General features: G+C 41.1%; 2 protein-coding genes and 1 long non-coding RNA gene across 9 annotated transcripts in view; 1 reads left to right on the top strand and 2 right to left on the bottom strand.

The window, feature by feature from the left end:
- Positions 1-742: 742 nt before the first annotated feature.
- Positions 743-1,054, bottom strand: LOC127439762 (histone H4). Its single transcript, XM_051695987.1, has one exon. The coding sequence runs from the start codon at positions 1,052-1,054 to the stop codon at positions 743-745; it is 312 nt and encodes a 103-aa protein (XP_051551947.1).
- Positions 1,055-1,893: 839 nt separating this feature from the next.
- On the bottom strand, positions 1,894-7,632 carry LOC127434279 (lysosomal membrane ascorbate-dependent ferrireductase CYB561A3-like). Of its 2 annotated transcripts, none has more exons than XM_051686912.1 (6): positions 7,420-7,632; positions 7,076-7,272; positions 4,829-5,037; positions 2,878-3,032; positions 2,417-2,585; positions 1,894-2,195 (listed from the first exon to the last, which is right to left on the bottom strand). In XM_051686912.1, exons 2-6 carry the CDS (start codon positions 7,260-7,262, stop codon positions 2,172-2,174), a joined length of 744 nt encoding a protein of 247 aa, XP_051542872.1. In that variant the 5' UTR covers positions 7,263-7,272; positions 7,420-7,632; the 3' UTR covers positions 1,894-2,171. The 2 variants fall into 2 exon arrangements, with proteins under 2 accessions (XP_051542872.1, XP_051542863.1); XM_051686903.1 differs by having other exon boundaries at positions 7,431-7,630.
- Positions 7,633-7,826: 194 nt separating this feature from the next.
- The window catches only part of LOC127434312 (uncharacterized), a 39,714-nt gene continuing 28,264 nt past the window's right edge, over positions 7,827-19,276 (top strand). For all 6 annotated transcript variants that reach the window (XR_007896014.1, XR_007896015.1, XR_007896016.1 and 3 more), the window contains exon 1: positions 7,827-8,245. This is a non-coding gene — a long non-coding RNA (uncharacterized LOC127434312). The remainder of the gene's footprint in view (positions 8,246-19,276) is intronic.

Consider the following 19,276-nt stretch of genomic DNA (forward strand, 5'->3'; position numbering starts at 1 on the left):
TTGCTGGTCCGCCAAGGGGACAGAGAGAGAAAAAAAAAAGAAATACAATTTATGATACAACTTTTGCCAGATTTCACTGCTGATTTGAAAGTTGTTCTTTGATTTAAATCTTGACCAAACATTTTGGAGATTTTGGTCTGTCCTCATTCAAATAGATCGGAACCGTACTTTCATGTCGCTTGTATCCATAGAAAATAGATGGCCGCCGAGTGGACTGACTTGCCTTGAAATGCACTTTGGTTTTAACCCCTAAGCTCAAACAAACGGCCCAATGTTTGAAAGCGCCAAAGCCACGGTGTTTATACATTTCGGAGAATTAATCTACGAATGATTTATTCAGAATCAGAATGAGCTTTATTGCCAAGTGTTCTCACGTACACAATGATTTTTTTTTTTTTTTTTGTGATAGGAGAAACAAGTGCATACAGAACATTACAGTGAGACACAGAATATAAAACAAGAGTATACATAGACATACAAATAACAGGACATATAACAGAATGGCGTATGTACATGTGCAAGTGGTAATGTATGTGCAAGGTAGGGGTATATACAGTTATTGAATTAAATATTAATAGCTAGCTCTGCATATTAATATGGGATACGTGAAGATATTTATCACATAAAAAAAAAAAAAAAAAAAAAAAACATGACCGTTGATACATTGCTCTTTTGACAGAATGTTTGGGCGGCTCTTAAAAGAGCCTTTTTTTTTTTTTTAAATCAGCTGTCCTGGTGAAATTTAACCGCCAAAACCGTACAACGTACGGCCTTGACGCTTCAGTGCATACACTACGTCCATAGCAGTCACCGTCTTACGCTTGGCATGTTCGGTGTAGGTAACAGCGTCACGAATAACATTCTCGAGGAATACTTTAAGTACACCACGCGTTTCCTCGTAAATGAGACCAGATATGCGTTTGACGCCACCACGACGCGCTAGACGGCGAATAGCTGGTTTTGTGATTCCTTGAATGTTATCTCTCAGGACTTTCCGGTGACGCTTGGCTCCACCTTTCCCAAGTCCCTTTCCGCCTTTTCCTCGACCAGACATGATAGCAATCTAAACTGTGAAAGAACACAAGTTAACAACGTTACTGTAACATACAACGACAAATATATCTTAATAGCGGACCTTGTTGAAACCACGCTTGCCACTGCCGCTGCGGGGGAGGGGCTCAGTGATGTAACAATACAAAACGAGGCGGGGAATAGGGATTTTATCACGTATTTTTATTTCACCGTTTCCTTCTTCAACCCAAATGGCATTGTTTTGTTACTTGCATATTTGGATACTGTATATATATATACACATTTTTTTACATTCAACTTCGGTTTTTCGATAGATAAAGAGGTTGAAGACAGAAATAAAATGACAAATAGACGTATGTTCTCTTCAGTGGGATGTAAAACTCACATTTAGAGATCCATGTATTGGTATAAACGTGTTTCAGAACTGTATTTACATCCAGTACACAAATCCGTTAACGTACAGTTTTATTTCTTATAAACTTTACTAGATAGTTAAATTGCACCATACATAACCTTATTCAGCATGGACCAATCCTGGCATGACATGTTGCCATGTTTTAGCGCATAAAAAGGAATTTCAAGCAAAGCAAACTTTATCATATCTTTTGGGCAATGATTATATGCAAATTCCACACGCCTTTCCCAATGTTTTGATTGGCGCAACAATGCCTCAGTTTCTATTGGTCGCTTGCTGATCATGACGTTTATGTTTCTTGTCCCGAGCCAAGCGCCCTTCACAACTGGTTTGAACCGGTTTAACGAACAAAGGTTCATCTTATTTTCCTTCACTCTTAGACGGTTGACTGTTGTATAAAGATACATTTACTGTTATGCTACTAGCTATGAACACAGACGTAAAACAATGTTTCACAAATTTATTTTAATCATATATTGTACAACTTGTCAAGTAATAAATTAGCACAAAATTCTAGCAAACAGCAGTTGATAATAATTTGCCTAATTTCTCACCCCATTTCAAACAAAAACAGCAGCACGACAAAATGTACGAAATAATACATAAAGCAAAAGATGTAAATGCTGTCCAAACAGTACAAAGCAATAAGACAAATGGTCCAGGGGCCACTGAAGAGTGCAGATTAATCCAAATGCACATAAATATAGTTTTCGAATTCCAGGCATCAGCTTCCATCATATGCCAGGGGCTTAAAATAAAAACAAAGGAGGATTATTAAATATCTTTTGTCAGAAGTCATCACACCTTTCTTTTAAATCCATCATGTCTCAATTATTGATTCATGAATATACAGAGGTTTGTGGATGGGTCTCACTTAACCAAAGTGAATGAACTTGCATTGTTTTTGTCACAAAATTAGATAGCAAAAATGCAAAGAACAAAGACTGAATGAAATCCTTTGTATCTCACCTTGTAAACTCCCTCATCATAGCCTGGCTCAGGACGTTGCCATGTCTGATTGGATAAGATTTTCAAAACAACCAATCCGAACACCACAATGATGATTCCCAAAGAATTTGCCAATATTGCCTCTGGTGGTAACTTGGAGTAAGGCAGCGTCCCACTGGTGTTTGCTTTTCTAAAGAATGAACCAACAGAGCAAAACATTTGCCACAGTGTTACATGTCATCTTACATCTGTTTTACATTTCACTCTCTTTCCTTCATACTAACAAGTTACTATTGCAAATCTAACAATACAGATTACAGCATACCGATCACATCTGCCTAATCAAACATTTATTCGCTGCTTTTAAATAGCAATGCATGATGCACTAAGGTCTCTTTTCCATTAATAGCCTATATCTCTGCTGAAACATGTATTAATCTGCAATGGCTAACACATCTTTTATTAAGAGTGCAGTCACTTACAGTGCAAAAAAGAGCTTCTCGTTTATCCCTGAGATGCAGGACACAATGCTTAACACCAAGATAATTCCTCCCATCCAAACATGAGTTGGCTTTACAAGAGAACGTGCTGCCATTGGGGTGCAGGGTAAAAGGAATGCAGTAAAACCCATGACCCACTGAAACAAACAATCAAGGAATAGTTGTTAATTCAAATAAAAAGGGAAGATTCTTACACTTTACAGTTAAATGCCTTATACAGTGCATCCAGAAAGTATTTACAGCGCTTCACTTTTTCCACATTTTAAGTTACAGCCTTATTCCAAAATGGATTAAATTCATTATTTTCCTCAATTCTACAAACAATACCCCATAATGACAATGTGAAAGACGTTTGTTTGAAATCTTTGCAAATTTAAAAAAACCACATGTACATATGTATTCACAGCCTTTGCTCAATACTTTGTTGAAGCACCTCTGGCACCAATTACAGCCTCAAGTCTTTTTGAGTATGATGCTACAAGCTTGGCACACCTATTTTTGGGCAGTTTCTCCCATTCTTCTTTGCAGGACCTCTCAAAGAAGGCACAGCCATTTTCAGATCTCTCCAGAGATGTTCAATCGGGTTCAAGTCTGGGCTCTGGCTGGGCCACTCAAGGACATTCACAGAGTTGTCCCGGAGCCACTCCTTTGTTATCTTGGCTGTGTGCTTAGGGTCGTTGTCCTGTTGGAAGATGAACCTTCACCCCAGTCTGAGGTCCAGAGCGCTCTGGAGCAGGTTTTCATCAAGGATGTCTCTGTACATTGCTGCATTCATCTTTCCCTCGATCCTGACTAGTCTCCCAGTTCCTGCCACTGAAAAACATCCCCACAGCATGATGCTGCCACCACCATGCTTCACTGTAGGGATGGTATTGGCCAGGTGATGAGCGGTGCCTGGTTTCCTCCAGGCATGATGCTTGCCATTCAGGCCAAAGAGTTCAATCTTTGTTTCTCATGGTCTGAGAGTCCTTCAGGTGCCTTTTGGCAAACTCCAGGAGGGCTGTCATGTGCCTTTTACTGAGGAGTGGCTTCCGTCTGGCCACTCTACCATACAGGCCTGATTGGTGGAGTGCTGCAGAGATGGTTGTTCTTCTGGAAGGTTCTCCTCTCTCCACAGAGAAATGCTGGAGCTCTGTCAGAGTGACCATCGGGTTCTTGGTCACCTCCATGACTAAGGTACTTCTCCCCTGATCACTCAGTTTGGCCGGGCGGCTAGCTCGAGGAAGAGTCCTGGTGGTTCCAAACTTCTTCCATTTATGGATGATGGAGGCCACTGTGCTCATTGGGACCGTCAATGCTGCAGAAATCTTTCTGTACCCTTCCCCAGATCTGTGCCTCGATACAATCCTGTCTCGGAGGTCTACAGACAATTCCTTGGACTTCATGGCTTGGTTTGTGCTCTGACATGCAGTGTTAACTGTGGGACCTTATATAGACAGGTGTGTGCCTTTCCAAATCATGTCCAATCAACTGAATTTACCACAGGTGGACTCCAATCAAGTTGTAGAAACATCTCAAGGATGATCAGTGGAAACAGGATGCACCTGAGCTCAATTTTGAGTGTCATGACAAAGGCTGTGAATACTTATGTACATGTGATTTTTTCATTTTTTATTTTAAATAAATTTGCAAAGATTTCAAACAAACTTCTTTCACGTTGTCATTATGGGGTATTGTTTGTAGAATTTTGAGGAAAATAATGAATTTAATCCATTTTGGAATAATAACAAAATGTGGAAAAAGTGAAGCGCTGTGAATACTTTCCGGATGCACTGTACATACTATAATGAAACATAAAATATGTTGGACTCCATTCTTTGTATATAATTTGTTTAAATTACAGCCACTTCTCACTATTTAACTTCTTGTTCATAGCAACAGATTAGAACATATTACTACACTTCAAGTTAAAAATTTTTAACATGATACACACCTGTGCTGTCAAGATTGCAGTGGTACAAATTCCCACCCAGTTATGGAGAGAATAGAGGTTGGGAGTGTGGTTTGTGTTGTGGTAGTCAAACACTGCACAAAGCCCGATAACAGACAGAATGAAGGACAGGAGCAGAAGTCCAGCATGTAACAGCTTCCATGGTAGCTTATTCTGACCCCATGTCAGGGGAATACGGTACACTACGGCCGCTGGGCAACAGAGGAAAAAGGAAATTGAAGACAATTGTCAGACAAGTGCTCAAATGACAAAAAAAATTCAAATATCTTTTTCATATAACCTTAAAGAGATAGTTAACCCAAAAATAAAAATTCTCTCATCATTTACTCACCCTAATGATATGAGGTGTGTATGGCTGTCTTTCCTCACCAGGACACATTTGAAGAAAATTAGAAAAATATCTTAGCTCAGTAGGTCCTTAAAATGCAAGTGGATGGTGATTCGACATTTGAAGCTCCAAAAATCACAGATAGTCAGCATAGACTTCATCCATACAAGTCCAGCTGTTAAATTAATGTCTTCTAAAGCGACACGATCACTTTTGGTGCGAAAAAGATCAATATGTAAGTACTTTTTTTCCCCTCCCCTTTTCTCCCCAATTTGGCATGCCCGATTCCCAATGCGCTCTAGGTCCTCGTGATGACTCGCCTCAATCCGGGTGGCGGAGGACAAATCTCAGTTGCCTCCACGTCTGAGACCCTCAATCTGCGCATCTTATCACGTGGCTTGTTGAGCGCGTTACCCTGGAGACCTAGCACTTGTGGAGACTTCACGATATTCTCCACGGCATCCACGCACAACTCACCACATGCCCCACCGAGAGCAAGAACCACATTAGAGACCACGAGGAGGTTACCCCAATGTGACTCTACCCACCCTAGCAAACGGGCCAATTGGTTGCTTAGGAAGCCTGACTGGAGTCACTTAGCATGCCCTGGATGTAAGTAATTTTTTTTACTTTAAACCATCGCTTCCGTTCAGCAGTGGTATGCGCATGTGACGCAATCGTGTTGGCACGTGAAACACGCAAGAACTGAGGCACGTGCGACACACATGGAAGAGCAGTGCTGTTTACAAGTGAGAAGGTGGAACGCTGTACAGAAGCTTCATTGGTTTTGGTTTAGATCTGTATTTATCTGTTTCTTTACTCATAATGGTACGTTTGTGTGCTTATCCTGAATGTCTCAACTGAGAGAACGTGAAATTACGTCCATATCATGACAACGTGAATACATCACACGAGAGACCACTTGGTCTCCACCCTCTCGTGAAGCTTATCGGAAGCACTGGATTATAGTTAAAAAGTACTTAAATATTTCACACCAGAAGCGATCATATCACTTTAGCAGACATTAATTGAACCGCGGGAGTCATATTGATGTCATTTATGGTGATTATCTGTGATTTTTGGAGCTTCAAAAGTTGAATCACCATCCACTTGCAATTTAAGGACCTACTGAGCTCAGATTTTTTCTATTTTTCTTCAAATGTGTTCTAGTGAAGAAGTCATACACACCTGTGATATCATGAGGGTGAGTAAATAATGAGAGAATTTTCATTTTTGGGTGAACTATCCCTTTAATCTAATAATTTCACAATATTATCACATAACAGTTTTGGGTTAATTACTCTAATATAGTAATCCACTACAAATTACTTCTCTACTGATTACTTCATGGGAAATGTAAACACATTACAAATTCACTTCACTTTTGAGTTCCTTTCAAAAACAATTATCACAGAACATTTTAGTTTTTCTGCTTAAAGAATTCAAAATATTTTCTGTATTTCCTCCTTGTTCATTGTTGTTGTCCCTTCAGTTTTCACAGAAACATACGTATGAACATAATTGATGTTTGAAATGTATCCTACATAATATTATTTTAAAAATGTTTAACCCAAGTAATGTACTTAAAATAAATTAACTTTTCTTGAAAGTCAGTAACTGTAATCTGATTACAAGAATTTAAATTGTAATGTATTACACTAATTTTTGGCTAAAAGAAATTTGATTACAGTAACTAATAACTTCGGAATCATATCACACCCAACACTGATCATATACAATGTAACATACAGTACATACCAAATACATCAATAAAACACGACTTTATACCATTTCAGATGAAACTATTGGTTGCTATTGTAAATGTACATACATACAAGTGATAAAATAGTTACAGTAGCACTAAATATAACCTCTGTCAAAAATAATCCGATCAAACATACCATTCCCATAAAGAACCACCATGCCTGTGACCATAAAGACAGGGTGCCAGTTGAAGTGCTTGGCTGAGCCATCCCACGCAAACCCACCTCGATAGCTAGAATTCCAGTGAGCTACCAGTACCACACAAGCAATCCCCAACATCACGCACATCAGATAGGTTATGTAAAATGCAACAATTCCTCTCATCCTATCAATGCTGCAGATCAAGTTTGCAGATAGAAAGTGCAAATGAAAATCTTGAGATTAGTTAACATACAGTACTGGCTTTTTGACAAATATACTCTGGTTTAATCAACTGTCACCAAACAATAGCACTGAACATAACATTAAAAGGTTTGCATACTTTCATCTTACCTTACAACAGCTGATGTCTCAAAAGTAAAATAAGAATACAATACAGTGATTGCTTTTTGTTTTCAAAAAGTATCTACATAATCAGTCTTAATCCAAATTCTAACTAAACATCATCAAGGTGTTGAACAATGTGTAAACCAAACCCATCAAAGGCTGGTTCCCCCAGTGCAGCACATCTGATGTACAGTTCCTTTGGCTGTTGTGTGAGCACAAATATCAATGAACCTCGTGACACAAGAGTTTTTGATGATCTCAGTTCCTCTTTCCATGATTCTCACTTTTGTCTGCTCACTGCCCATATGGCAAACAAACGATAGCAGAAATAAGGTTTAAAAAAAATCACGAAACTAGCTGTGATAAGGCGTGAAAGGAACTTGTTATCGTGACAATTAATAGTAAACTCAGTCATTTGCCCAAGAATGAATGTGCAAATAGGGAACTGTTCCAACTGTGTCAATGATGTAATAATACAAAAAAAAAAAAAAAAAAGGTTTTAGTAGTATTACTAACAAATTATCATTCCGGTGTTAACGGAATGTAAAATTGAGGCACTAGTTTACGGAAGTGGTTGTAAAAAGGAGGGGGTGGGGTAGACTGACTCGTCCTCAATTCTCGTTCACTTTCGCACATTCAACAAAAATAGTGAAAATACACATAAGAACCGTTGTGCGCAATTTATTTTCCTCTGCCTTTAAACTTTAGCCTGGCACCTATCCTGCGCGCGCAGCTCTTGACAGCCCAAAGCATTGATGTCAGGCGCGCTCATGTAAACAAGGTTATTCTTGCGTGCGCGCCAGTTTCAGATGAGTGACGAGGTGAATTAACTCTTAAATTTCTGTATTTTCTTCATACTACACACTATATGACTAAAGAAGAATTGAGATCTAAGGCAAGAGTGTTATGGATGACTTTAAGGTGCTTTGATATATGCTTTCGGAGCTTGGACCAAAGTGGGCCAAAGTTTTCTTGTTTCAAAGGGAACCACTGGTTTACGGAGTGCTTCAATACTTTAAAATACCATTGTTTGTCTCTAGCAAGTTTGTTGTTGTTTTTATGTGAAACTAGAAAACAAATTTGGTTTTACACTAAACGTATGCGTGTAAAACATTTCTGCCTTATAGCCGCTATGAGAGAACATGATCTGATCAGACATGACACAAGAAATCAATCGTATACAAATTAAAAACGAATAGTATAGTATTAGCTTAGCAAGTTAAGATATGTTTTGTTACTCTCACTTACACACGCGCTTCTTCTGTATGCAGCATTTCCCGTTAAAATCGCAAGGGTGCATGGGAAGTGTAGTGAAATCTGATTTCGTTTATTAGTTTATTTAATACGACGAAACTAAATTTAGCTTGCAACGAGGGAGAAAAGGCATGGCTTAGAGCATTCTTAAGGTTGTATGTGTAAACATTTGTTAACCGCAATTGTTAACATAAACTAGCAATTAACATGACCCTTTACAGCATTTAATAATCTTGGTAAATGTTAATTTCTACATAAACTAATATTTGTTTTTGCATTAAAGTTGAATACATTAACATTACTTAATGCATTATGAACTACAATACATGAATAAACAATTAACAATAGTATTTTAACATTAACAAAGAATAATAAATGCAGTAAAAGGTCATTGTAAGTTCATTAACTAATCAAAGCTTATTATAATGTGTTACCACAATGTCTTTCACTGACACACTAAAGCTCTTTTCCCCAAAGCCATTACATCAGCTACCAAAAGTAACACAACTAATAAATACTATAAATACTATGTCACAAATTGTGGATTTCACACACTACAGCTCGGGAAGCACAAAAAGTCCACAGTAGAGTTCATTTGAAACAACTGATCCGCATTCCTCACAAAACAGAGTTGTTTAAATAAAAGGACGTTAAATATGGGAAAGGAAGAAGTGAGGGTAGCATTATAACCACTGTAGTTTACCACATTCTAGTCTGAAAATGACACATTTGACCTGTTTTATGAAAACATGTTTAATATGGACCTTCAAAATGAGTTATTTTCTGCAAGTATGTATACGTCATTCAATTGGAATATGTTTTTCATTAGTATCAACTGCAGAGTTGTAGTACTTTTACTATACTGAGTGCATCTCACATCTCATTAGTGCATTTATGAGGCAGTATTTAACCTTACAAATAGAAGTTGCGTGCTGCTATTAACTGCCACAGCATGCATCATCACTATCATGCCACCATGGGGCCGAAAAACTTAGCTCTGAAGCAGTAGAGGGCAATCAGAACAGTCATACTGTGTTGTCATTTGGGAGCCTCTAAACGTGTTTACAGCGAATTCTAGCCTCTCTAAACCAGTGATTCCCAATTAGGGGTACGCGTATCTGTAAGCAGGTCACAGGGGGCATGTGAAAAGAATTGTATTTTGCTATGTTGAACCTAACAAAATGTTTGGTGCAAGAGATGGGTAAAAATATAGATTTTCCAGTTAATCGCGATCTTCATTTGAACAATCCCAATATCGATCTTTTACTCAATGCAAAGTTAGGCATCGAGATTTTTTCACTGTGCTTTGAGTAAAAGTTGGTTTGACTTGTTGCATGTGTCTAAAGATGAGATCCACACAATCCATTTGTCATTGAATAATGTCTCTTTTAATACCCTTTCTGTTCTTTACAGTTTATTGATCCAAATCAACATTCAATCGAATCACACATAGCACAAATGCGCTAAAGAAACCATGCGTGTGCAAACATGTTAATATGCGCTCACTGGCTGAACTGCCCGTAGTCTTAAAGGTGCAATATGTAAAAATGTTCATGTAATATTCGCCTTTGTTTTGCCAATGTGTGAACGGCTTGTAACGCAATTTAAAAAATGAGTCCTTCCCGGACTAACTAGGTTGCCTATTAAAGCCTGTAGATTTTTGCCGGGAAAATCCAAAGGATGTGACGTTTATTCGCGCTCCCGAGAGCCTTGCCTCAGTGTTTCCGCTATTCAACAGCGACAACAAACTGCAACACTAGGTAATGTTATCTTAGAGATGGAATCCAGCAAACAGCCAGCTCCCAGCACAACACCGACACAAACTACGAGTAAGCCACAAAAAAAGAAAAAAAAAAAAAACGTATCTACTGAATCCCGTCTGGCTAAGTGGGAATGTGATCGTGGTCGAGCGAAAACTAAGAGTGAACATTGGCAAGGCATTTGATTCCTGGAGGGACCTTCGTTTGGTTCTGGGGATCAAAACCGGCCCTAAATAGGCGTTCTTCTTATTGGACAGGTAAGCTTACATAACTGCAAAGCATATGAAATATAGTGCCATAAGGATTGATCTGTGTCATTTTAGCTAACTTGATCTTGCCTGCTAATGCTGACGAATTGCAAGCTACCTTGTTTTGTAACTTTGAAATAAATTCAACGATCTTCTCTTTATACTAAAAGTCAGGTATAAAGGATACATTTAAGCAAATATGCTGGTTTCTTATTCGTAGTACAACATATGACATACAAAACATACAATAGTGCAACATAACAGTGCAACAGTAAACTGTCTGGTATAGTTTGGTAGTATGTAGCTGTATGTGTGTATCAGTATGCTATGTTAGCTGATAAGTAGTTTTAGTTTAGTCTCAAAGTTTGTAGTAAAACAATCATAACTGTATTATTGTAATTATGCTACCTCATCTGTCAGCATGATGTCGGTGAATCACTTTCAACCTCTTTGTACATTACGTCATTGTTATGGTCGATGCTCACTCGCTCGCGTCCCTATGGAGTGTGTGCACGAGCACGAGCAACAGGTAGCTGGCTGCAGTTCATTTAACGGCCACAGGTGTCATTAATAACAAGGGTTTCTGAATCTTACATACTGCACCTTTAAAGAGACAGTACTGTTTTAGCTCTTGTTCTTCATATATTATTTATTACATGAATCTAATAAACGTAATAAAATGAATGTATGCAATATAATATATGCAGTTTCAAGACTTTATATTTATTGATGGAATACATGGAATTGGTTCATTTTTAAAAAGCTAAAATGTGACCTAAATTATGAAAAACTAACGATAAAATAAAGTTTGTAAAATTTATATTTTGTAATTCACCAAGTTAGAGCATTAGCTGAGAGAGAATTTCTTTCATATGTAAGTGAAATGGACATTATAACTGAAACAGACCCAAACTTATCGGAATCCATCCGGAATACAACCCCAGTTCTAAAAAATTGGGAGAGTATGAAAAATACTAATAAAAACAAAAATGAGTGATTTGTAAATTATACTCACCCTTTGATATATTGAAAGCACTACAACTACGCATTACATTATGTTTTAACTTGTGAATTTCATTTTTTTATTTACAGTAATTTCAAATCAGATGATTGCAACACGCTCCAAAAAAGTTGGGACAGTCAAGTGTTTTCCACTGTGAAACATCACAGTTTGTTCTGATAACACTTATTAAGCATTTGGGCACTGAGACATAAGTTTGTTAAATTTAGATTGTGGAATTTTCCCCCATTCATCCATTATGTAGTCTTTAGCTGCACAATTGTACGGGGTCTTTGTTGCCTTATGGTGTGCTTCATAATGCACCACACATTCTCAATTGGCTACAGGTCAGGACTACAGGCAGGCCAATCTAGCACCCACACTCTCTGCTCACAGAGCCATGCACTTGTAATCCAGGCAGTATGTGGTTTGAAGTTGTCCAGCTGGAAAATGCAGGGACATCCCTGGAAAAGATGGTGCTGGATGGCAGTATATGTTGCTCCAAAATGTGTACATACCTGTCTGCATTCATGGTGTTCTCACAGATGTGCGAGTTACCCATGCCATGGGCACTGGCACACCCCTGGCCCATACAGGCACTAGCTTTAGGACCTGACGCTAATAACAGCTTGGATGGTCCTTTTCCTCTTTGGCCCGGATAACACAAATGCTGTGTTTTTCAAAAACTTTTTGAAATGTGGACTCTTCGGATCATGCGCATTCAGAAATGGTTTTCGTCTTGCCCTTTACGCACCGAGATTTGACCAGATTTCTTCAATCTTTTAACTATATTGTGCACTGTAGAGGTTGAAATGCCCAAAATCCTTTCAATTTGTCTTTGGGGAACATTGTTCTCAAAGTGCTGGATTATTTGCTAAAGCATCTCTTGGCAAATTGACAAATTATAATTATAAAAATTATTTTTATAATTATAAAAAAATATATATATATATTATTATTATTAATTATAATTATAAGTCTTGAATGATCCTTGCTCTTAAAGGACTAGGCTGTTTTTGGAGGCTCCTTACACAGTATACAGTACTACGACACAATTGCCTCACCTGTTTAACATCTCCTGTTTCATATCGCTTTGTTATTTCAACTCGTCAGATTGTTATTAGTCTTAAATTGCCTCTGTCTCAACTTTTTTGGAGTGTGTTGCAATCAACTGATTTGAAATTACTGTACATTTTCAAAGAAACAATTAAATTCTCAAGGTTAAACATCATATAATGTGTAGTTGTAGTGCTTTCAATATAGCAAAAGCTGAATATAATTTCACTATATTCTAATAATGTCACTTCTTTTTGTTTTTATTCCCAGTTTTCTTACTGTCCCAACTTTTTTGGAATTGGGGTTGTAGAATTGGGAAGTCTTTGTAAATACCTAGCCCTAAACAGTATTTATAAAGAGATGTCAATAGAGTAAACCAGCACTGATTGATAAAAAAAAAAAATGAACAATGGGGTACTTCAGCCTTACTGATAATGCTGTGGGGGTACTTAGGAAAAAAGGGTTGGGAAACACAACTCTAAACTGGTACCTTCTGTACTTCTGATCTATGCGTTAGAAGTGACCTCTGGTGGCGAGTATGTGGAAGTGCATACTGTGGCAACTGTCAAACATTTTTACTTGTAACAAAAACCTAGATATTACATGTAACATTAAGATGACTCATTATTTGTTTCTGACTTTAGTAGTCAGTGAGCAAGCTTCTTGTCCACCACCTAAGGCTCTTAAACATTTTTCTGAATTTGAAGAAAGAGCAGGTCAGTGCCTGTTACCTGATCAGCAGTTCAAGGGATAGTTCACCCATTTCACTTTTGAAATTTATATGGAAAAAAAAAAAATGCAGTAAAAGTGAACAGTGACTGAGGATAAAATTCTGCCAGGTTATGGTGGTGAGAGCACATAAACACGCTGACAGTCATGTCACCTTTCTCATTCGATACTGCAAGCAAGGGCGGATTATGACTAGCAAGGGCCCTGGGGCAAATTTTCTTTTAGCAAAACACATTCTCTGAACGGCCACTGTTCTTAAAGAGACAGTACCATTTTAAAGTTTGTTATACATAATGTAAACTCAATGTAATTACTACAGATTATGCATACAAAATGCATATATTTAAAGAGGTCGTAATAAATTATGAAATATTTTAACTTCAGACACTTTAAACATTGATGAATTTAACAAATACAGTAGGTTCCTACAGTATCTATTCAAGGGTTTGGTGAAATTCGGCAAAGAGTTCAGGCAGTTCTGGCTCGCGCTGCTATATCTTTTTAACTCATCTGAATGATGGGGTGCATTCCATTCAGAAGTAATCATCCCTACACCCTACATAATTTCCTTCAAAGACTTTATCCTCCATTGTGAGAGCTTCAAAGGGCTGAAAGCTGTGGGGCTCAAAAATAGTGGTCATTTGGTAATTTTTTTGGGAAATTCTGTTTGGAACGATCCTACAGCTTGGCTACTATTATATTCTTCCATCGAAAAGCCCTGCGAAGGCATCATTTAAGCCTTTTCAAAGTGTCAAAAAAAAGAAAAAAAAAAAAAAGATTTATTTTAAACTTCAGCTGTCAAAACTTACACACAAGCCCTTTAATCTTTTTTAAGATGCACTCTTCTTTCTTTCTTTCTTTCTTACTGTAATACCTCTAAAAATTTCTAACTTAAAGCATTTAAAACTGTTAAACTTTCAGACAAGGTTTTGTCAGACCAGCATTATAGTTTTTAATGTTAACTTTACATATCTAGTTTAATCAGTACTTTTGAACCACTGTCACAGTCTGTCTCCCTCATGTCTTCAAGGACTCTTATTTTGAAGTGCTACATTGTGTTAATAAAGTGTTATGTTGTGTAAATTAATTGTTTCCTTGGTTTGCTATTTTGTGATGTTAGCGCTAGCGTTTGTTCCACTCCAGCGTTTGTTCCACTCCAGCGTTTATAATTAAAGGATTGAAAGAATCTACTCCTGCGTCTCCTCTCTTCCTCTTCCACTCCTAGACACCCAACATTACAGAAGGACTAACCCACAAAAAATACGGATATACTTACCTGTTCCTCCTAACGTCTTTCTCTACTCCAGCAATCCCGCTTATCCTCCTCTCCTACAAAGCCTCACCTCGATGTGCACATCACTGAGCATGGGGCCAACTGTATTATTCTTGGAGCTATTCAGGCAGGATCTTCCCCTCTTGGAATACACAACCAAGTTCCTTCACCTCGCTGCTTCGACATCAATTCCAGACATATACCTCAAGCCCATTTATGTAATGGGATTAAACCGACCCACAGCACTCCCGGAGGTGGAAGAACTTCCATTGGCGAATTACATCCTAGCCACCCTGAATATGCATTTCCCTTCACTCACATCATGTTTAATACAGAAATTGACTTCTTCCATGGCCCCTGTCTCTGCACCTTCCAAGACTCCTCCCTCCACACCTTCCATGGCCCTGTCTCTGCGCCTTCCACGGCCCTTGTCTCCACGCCTTCCACGGCCCCTATCTATAAGGTAACACCTCTCCACACAATTCCCCTAAATATATTTTTTGGGGGGGGGCTCATCCTCTCCAGGTTCCATTGACTGCGGCAAGGAATCGACCAGTGGTAGCAACCACGGAAGTTGCATTTCCCCTATACGCTGCTAATTATGGTTGGAACCCCGGGCCACAACCTGTGCTCATGCCTGCCATGGTTAATGAGCCAGTGCCCATGCCTGCCACGGTTAACAAGCCAGTGCCCATGCCTGCCATGTTTAATGAGCCAGAGCCAATGCCTGTAGTCTCGACTGTCCCAGAGCCAGTGCCTGTAGCCTCGACCGTCCCAGAGCCAGTGCCTGTAGCAACGACCGACCCCTTACCACGCTCCCTGCTGGCCGGAAGAGGAGGAGAAGGAAAAGGACTCCTCCTACCCAGTCTCTGCCTATGCTCACGACCACAGAGGTCATTCCCCAGTCTCTGCCTATGCTAACGACCACTGAGGTCGTTCCCCAGTCTTTTTCCATGTTCACGACCGTGGCGGTCGTTCCCCAGTCTCTGCCAGTGCTCACGACCACGGAGGTCATTCCCCAGTCTCTGTGCGAGCTCTCGACCACAGAGGCCGATCCCCAGTCTCAGCCTGTAGTCTCTACCACGGGAGTCAGCCCCGAGCCTTCCACGGCTCTCAGCCCTGAGCCTTCCACAGACTCTTCCCTCGATCCTCTCATGGCTCCGCCTTCCATGGCTCTGTCCCTCGAGCCTCCCATGGCTCCGCCTTCCATGGCTCCGCCCCTTGAGCCTCCCATGGCTCCGCCCCTCAAGCCTTCCACGGCTGTGCCTTCCTTGGCTCCACCTTCCTTCGCTCCGCCTTTCACAGCTTCGCCTCTCGAGCCTCTCACGGCTCCGCCTTTCACAGCTTCTCCTCTCGAGCCTCTCACGGCTCCACCTTCCACGGTTTCACCTCTCGAGCCTCTCATGGCTCTGCCTTCCACGGCTCCACCTTCCTTGACTCCGCCTTCCTCGGCTCTATCCCAGAGTCTTCCACGGCTCCGCCTGCTTCCCCAGAGTCTCCTCCTCCAGCGGTTCTGCCTCCTGACCCAATCCTTGCCCTGTGGCTGCCCCCCAGGCCTCCTGACCCAGTCTCTGCTCTGTGGCCGCCTCCCAGGCCTCTGGATACATTCCCTGCCCTGTGGCCGCCTCCCAGGCCTCCAGATCCATTCCCAGCCCTGAAGCCGCCCCTCAGGCCCCCCGATCCATTCCCAGCCCTGAAGTTGCCTCTCAGGCCTCCAGATCCATTCCCAGCCCTGAAGCTGCCCCCCAGGCCCCCGGATCCATTCCCAGCCCTGCAAAGTCCTTCCCTACAGATTCTCTCTGGCCCCGTGCACGTTCACGAAATTTGTCGATGCGGCGCTCGCCCCATTAAAGATGAACGGCATGCACATTCTGAATTACCTAGATGATTGGCTAATATTGGCCCGATCAGAGGCTCTGCTATGTGAGCACAGGGACTTGGTACTACGCCATTTGAACAGCCTGGGTCTCAGTGTCAACTGCGCAAAGAACACACTTTCTCCCAGCCAACAAATTTCCTTTTTTGGGTTCAACTCAACTCCATAAGCATGTGAGCGCACCTCACGAGCGAGCACTTCCAGACCATTCACCAGTGTCTGTCTCAGTTCAAACTGGGGAACGCATTTCCACTGAAGTGCTGGGTTTATGGTAGCAGCATCCACCATCATACCGTTAGGTCTTTTACACATGAGTGCTCTCCAGTGCTGGCTCAAACACCATGTACAGAGTCACGCCTGGCATCAGTGGTGCATGCGTGTCACCGTGACTCGCCGCTGCCTGGCTGCTCTAGCACCATGGACCACTCCAAACATTTATCAGCAGGGTGTGATGCTGGGTCAGGTTTTCAGGTGGAAAGTGGTGAACACGGATGCGTCCAACAAGGGTTGGGGTGTGCTGTGTGATAGACGCTTGGCTTTCGGCACTTGGACGAGTGGGAAATGGCCGTGGCACATCAACTGCTTGGAAATGCTAGCAGTCTTCTTAGCGGTGAAAGCTTTCCATTCCGACATAGTGAATCATCACATTCTGATTCGGTCACACAATATGTCAGTGGTAGCGTACATAAATCACCAGGGCAGCACTCGATTGCTATCAATGATGAGCCTGGCGCAATGCCTACTCATGTGGAGCGTGTACAGTATGTTCCGGGTTGTCTTAACTGTGGAGCGCACATGCTGTCGTGCCAGGGACCGATGGTGGGGGAATGGAGACTTCAAGTCTGAGAGAACAAGGAAACAGTTCTGTTGGTTGCGCCAACATAACCCAAACAGCCATGGTTTCTGGAAATGATGGAGATATTAGGCAGCCCACCATGGGAAATACCGCTGAGGAGGGATCTGCTCTCTCAAGCGCAAGAGCTGTGGAACCTACATGTATGGCCCCTGAACGGAGCACAGCAAATGAGCCGGAAGTGGCTCAGTCTGTAATAAACACCATTTTGCAAGCTAGAGTGCCGTCTACGAGACACCTCTATGCACTAAAATGGCATGCGTTTGTGGATTGGTGCTCTTCACACAACAAAGGCCCAGTGAATTGCTCCATAACGGAGATCCTTACATTTCTTCAAGAGTGGTTAGATGCAGGTCATACTCCATCAACGCTTAAGGTCTGTGTAGTGACCATATCGGCATTTCACACCCCAGAAGCTGGTTCCTCTATAGGCAGACATGATCTGATCATAAAGATCCTTAGGGGAGCAAGGCACTTGAACCCTCCTCGCCCTGCTACGGTTCCAACACGGGACTTAAATCTGGAGCTGAGTGCACTCATGAGTCCCTCGTTCAAACCATTGGAATCCATTGAGTTGCGTGTGCTCTCTTTAAAGTCTGCACTGCTGTTGGCCCTGGCCTCAGTCAAGTGGGTTGGTGATATACACAGGCGCTGTAGGTTGACAGTTCATGTCTGGAGTTCTGTCCGGGGCTTTCAAAAGCCACCATCAAACCCAAAAAAGGCTATGTGCCTAAAGTGCTTTCCATACCCTTCAGGGCTCAGATAGTGCACCTACAAACTTTCTCTTCTCCACCATCTAATTGGGATGAGGAGCAGTTAGCTCCTTTATTATGCCCCGTGCAAGCACTGCACATGTACATGGAGCACACTCGCCAGTTTAGACTGTCAGATCAGCTCTTCGTTTTTTATGGAGGACGCACAAAAGGCATGTCCATCTCCAAACAAAGGCTATCTCACTGGATCATTGATGCGATCGCCCTCGCTTATGAGTCACGCCGTATTGGCATAAAGGCGCATTCAACTAGAGGCATAGCTTCCTCATGGACATGGACAAATGGTATATCCCTACAGGATATATGCTTTGTAGCAGGATGGTCTTCGCAGAACACGTTCGCAAGGTTTTATAACCTAGACGTGGCATTCATCACTCCGCAAGTCCTCTCTGTCTAGAGAGCTTACTATTCCAACTCCCAGCAGGTGAGCCCGAGCTCCTGTGTAGGCTGCTATCCATTGTACTCCCACTAGAAGTCACAAGCACTTCCTATAGAATAAAACCTTCCTCCCTACCTCTGTTTATGAAGGGATTAAATATTCTGTGTATATTATATGACTCATATAGATCCTCAGATTAAGATTAACTTTCCATCTGGTTTTCACCATGTGGGGTTATTCATTTTCATACACACGTGAAGACATATAAGTCGGCCGAAGGGCCCGTGACCTCATATACATATTCTTCTAAGTGTTTCTACCCTGGTACATCTTAGGGTATGATGCTACATGATGGGACTCAGTTCCCCATAGCATTCATTGCAATGTCAAGTGAACTGAATTGATAGGGAACGTCTCCGGTTACTCATGTAACCTCGGATCTCTAAGATGAAGGGAACGAACAATTGCGAAATTTGGCCGCACTACTATTTCAGCGTTTCGAGGAACGAGCGACATGTTCTTGTCCCTCAGTCAGAAAATTCGGAAGAAATTATGTTTGAGCGCCCGCTTATATAGGGCAAATGCACGCCTAAAGGGACAGGGCTCAAATATCATTGCCAATCTTAAGATTGCCATTATGATACAAGGGCT

This window comes from Myxocyprinus asiaticus, chromosome 4 (genome assembly GCF_019703515.2).
Source record: "Myxocyprinus asiaticus isolate MX2 ecotype Aquarium Trade chromosome 4, UBuf_Myxa_2, whole genome shotgun sequence".
Lineage (NCBI taxonomy): Eukaryota > Metazoa > Chordata > Actinopteri > Cypriniformes > Catostomidae > Myxocyprinus > Myxocyprinus asiaticus.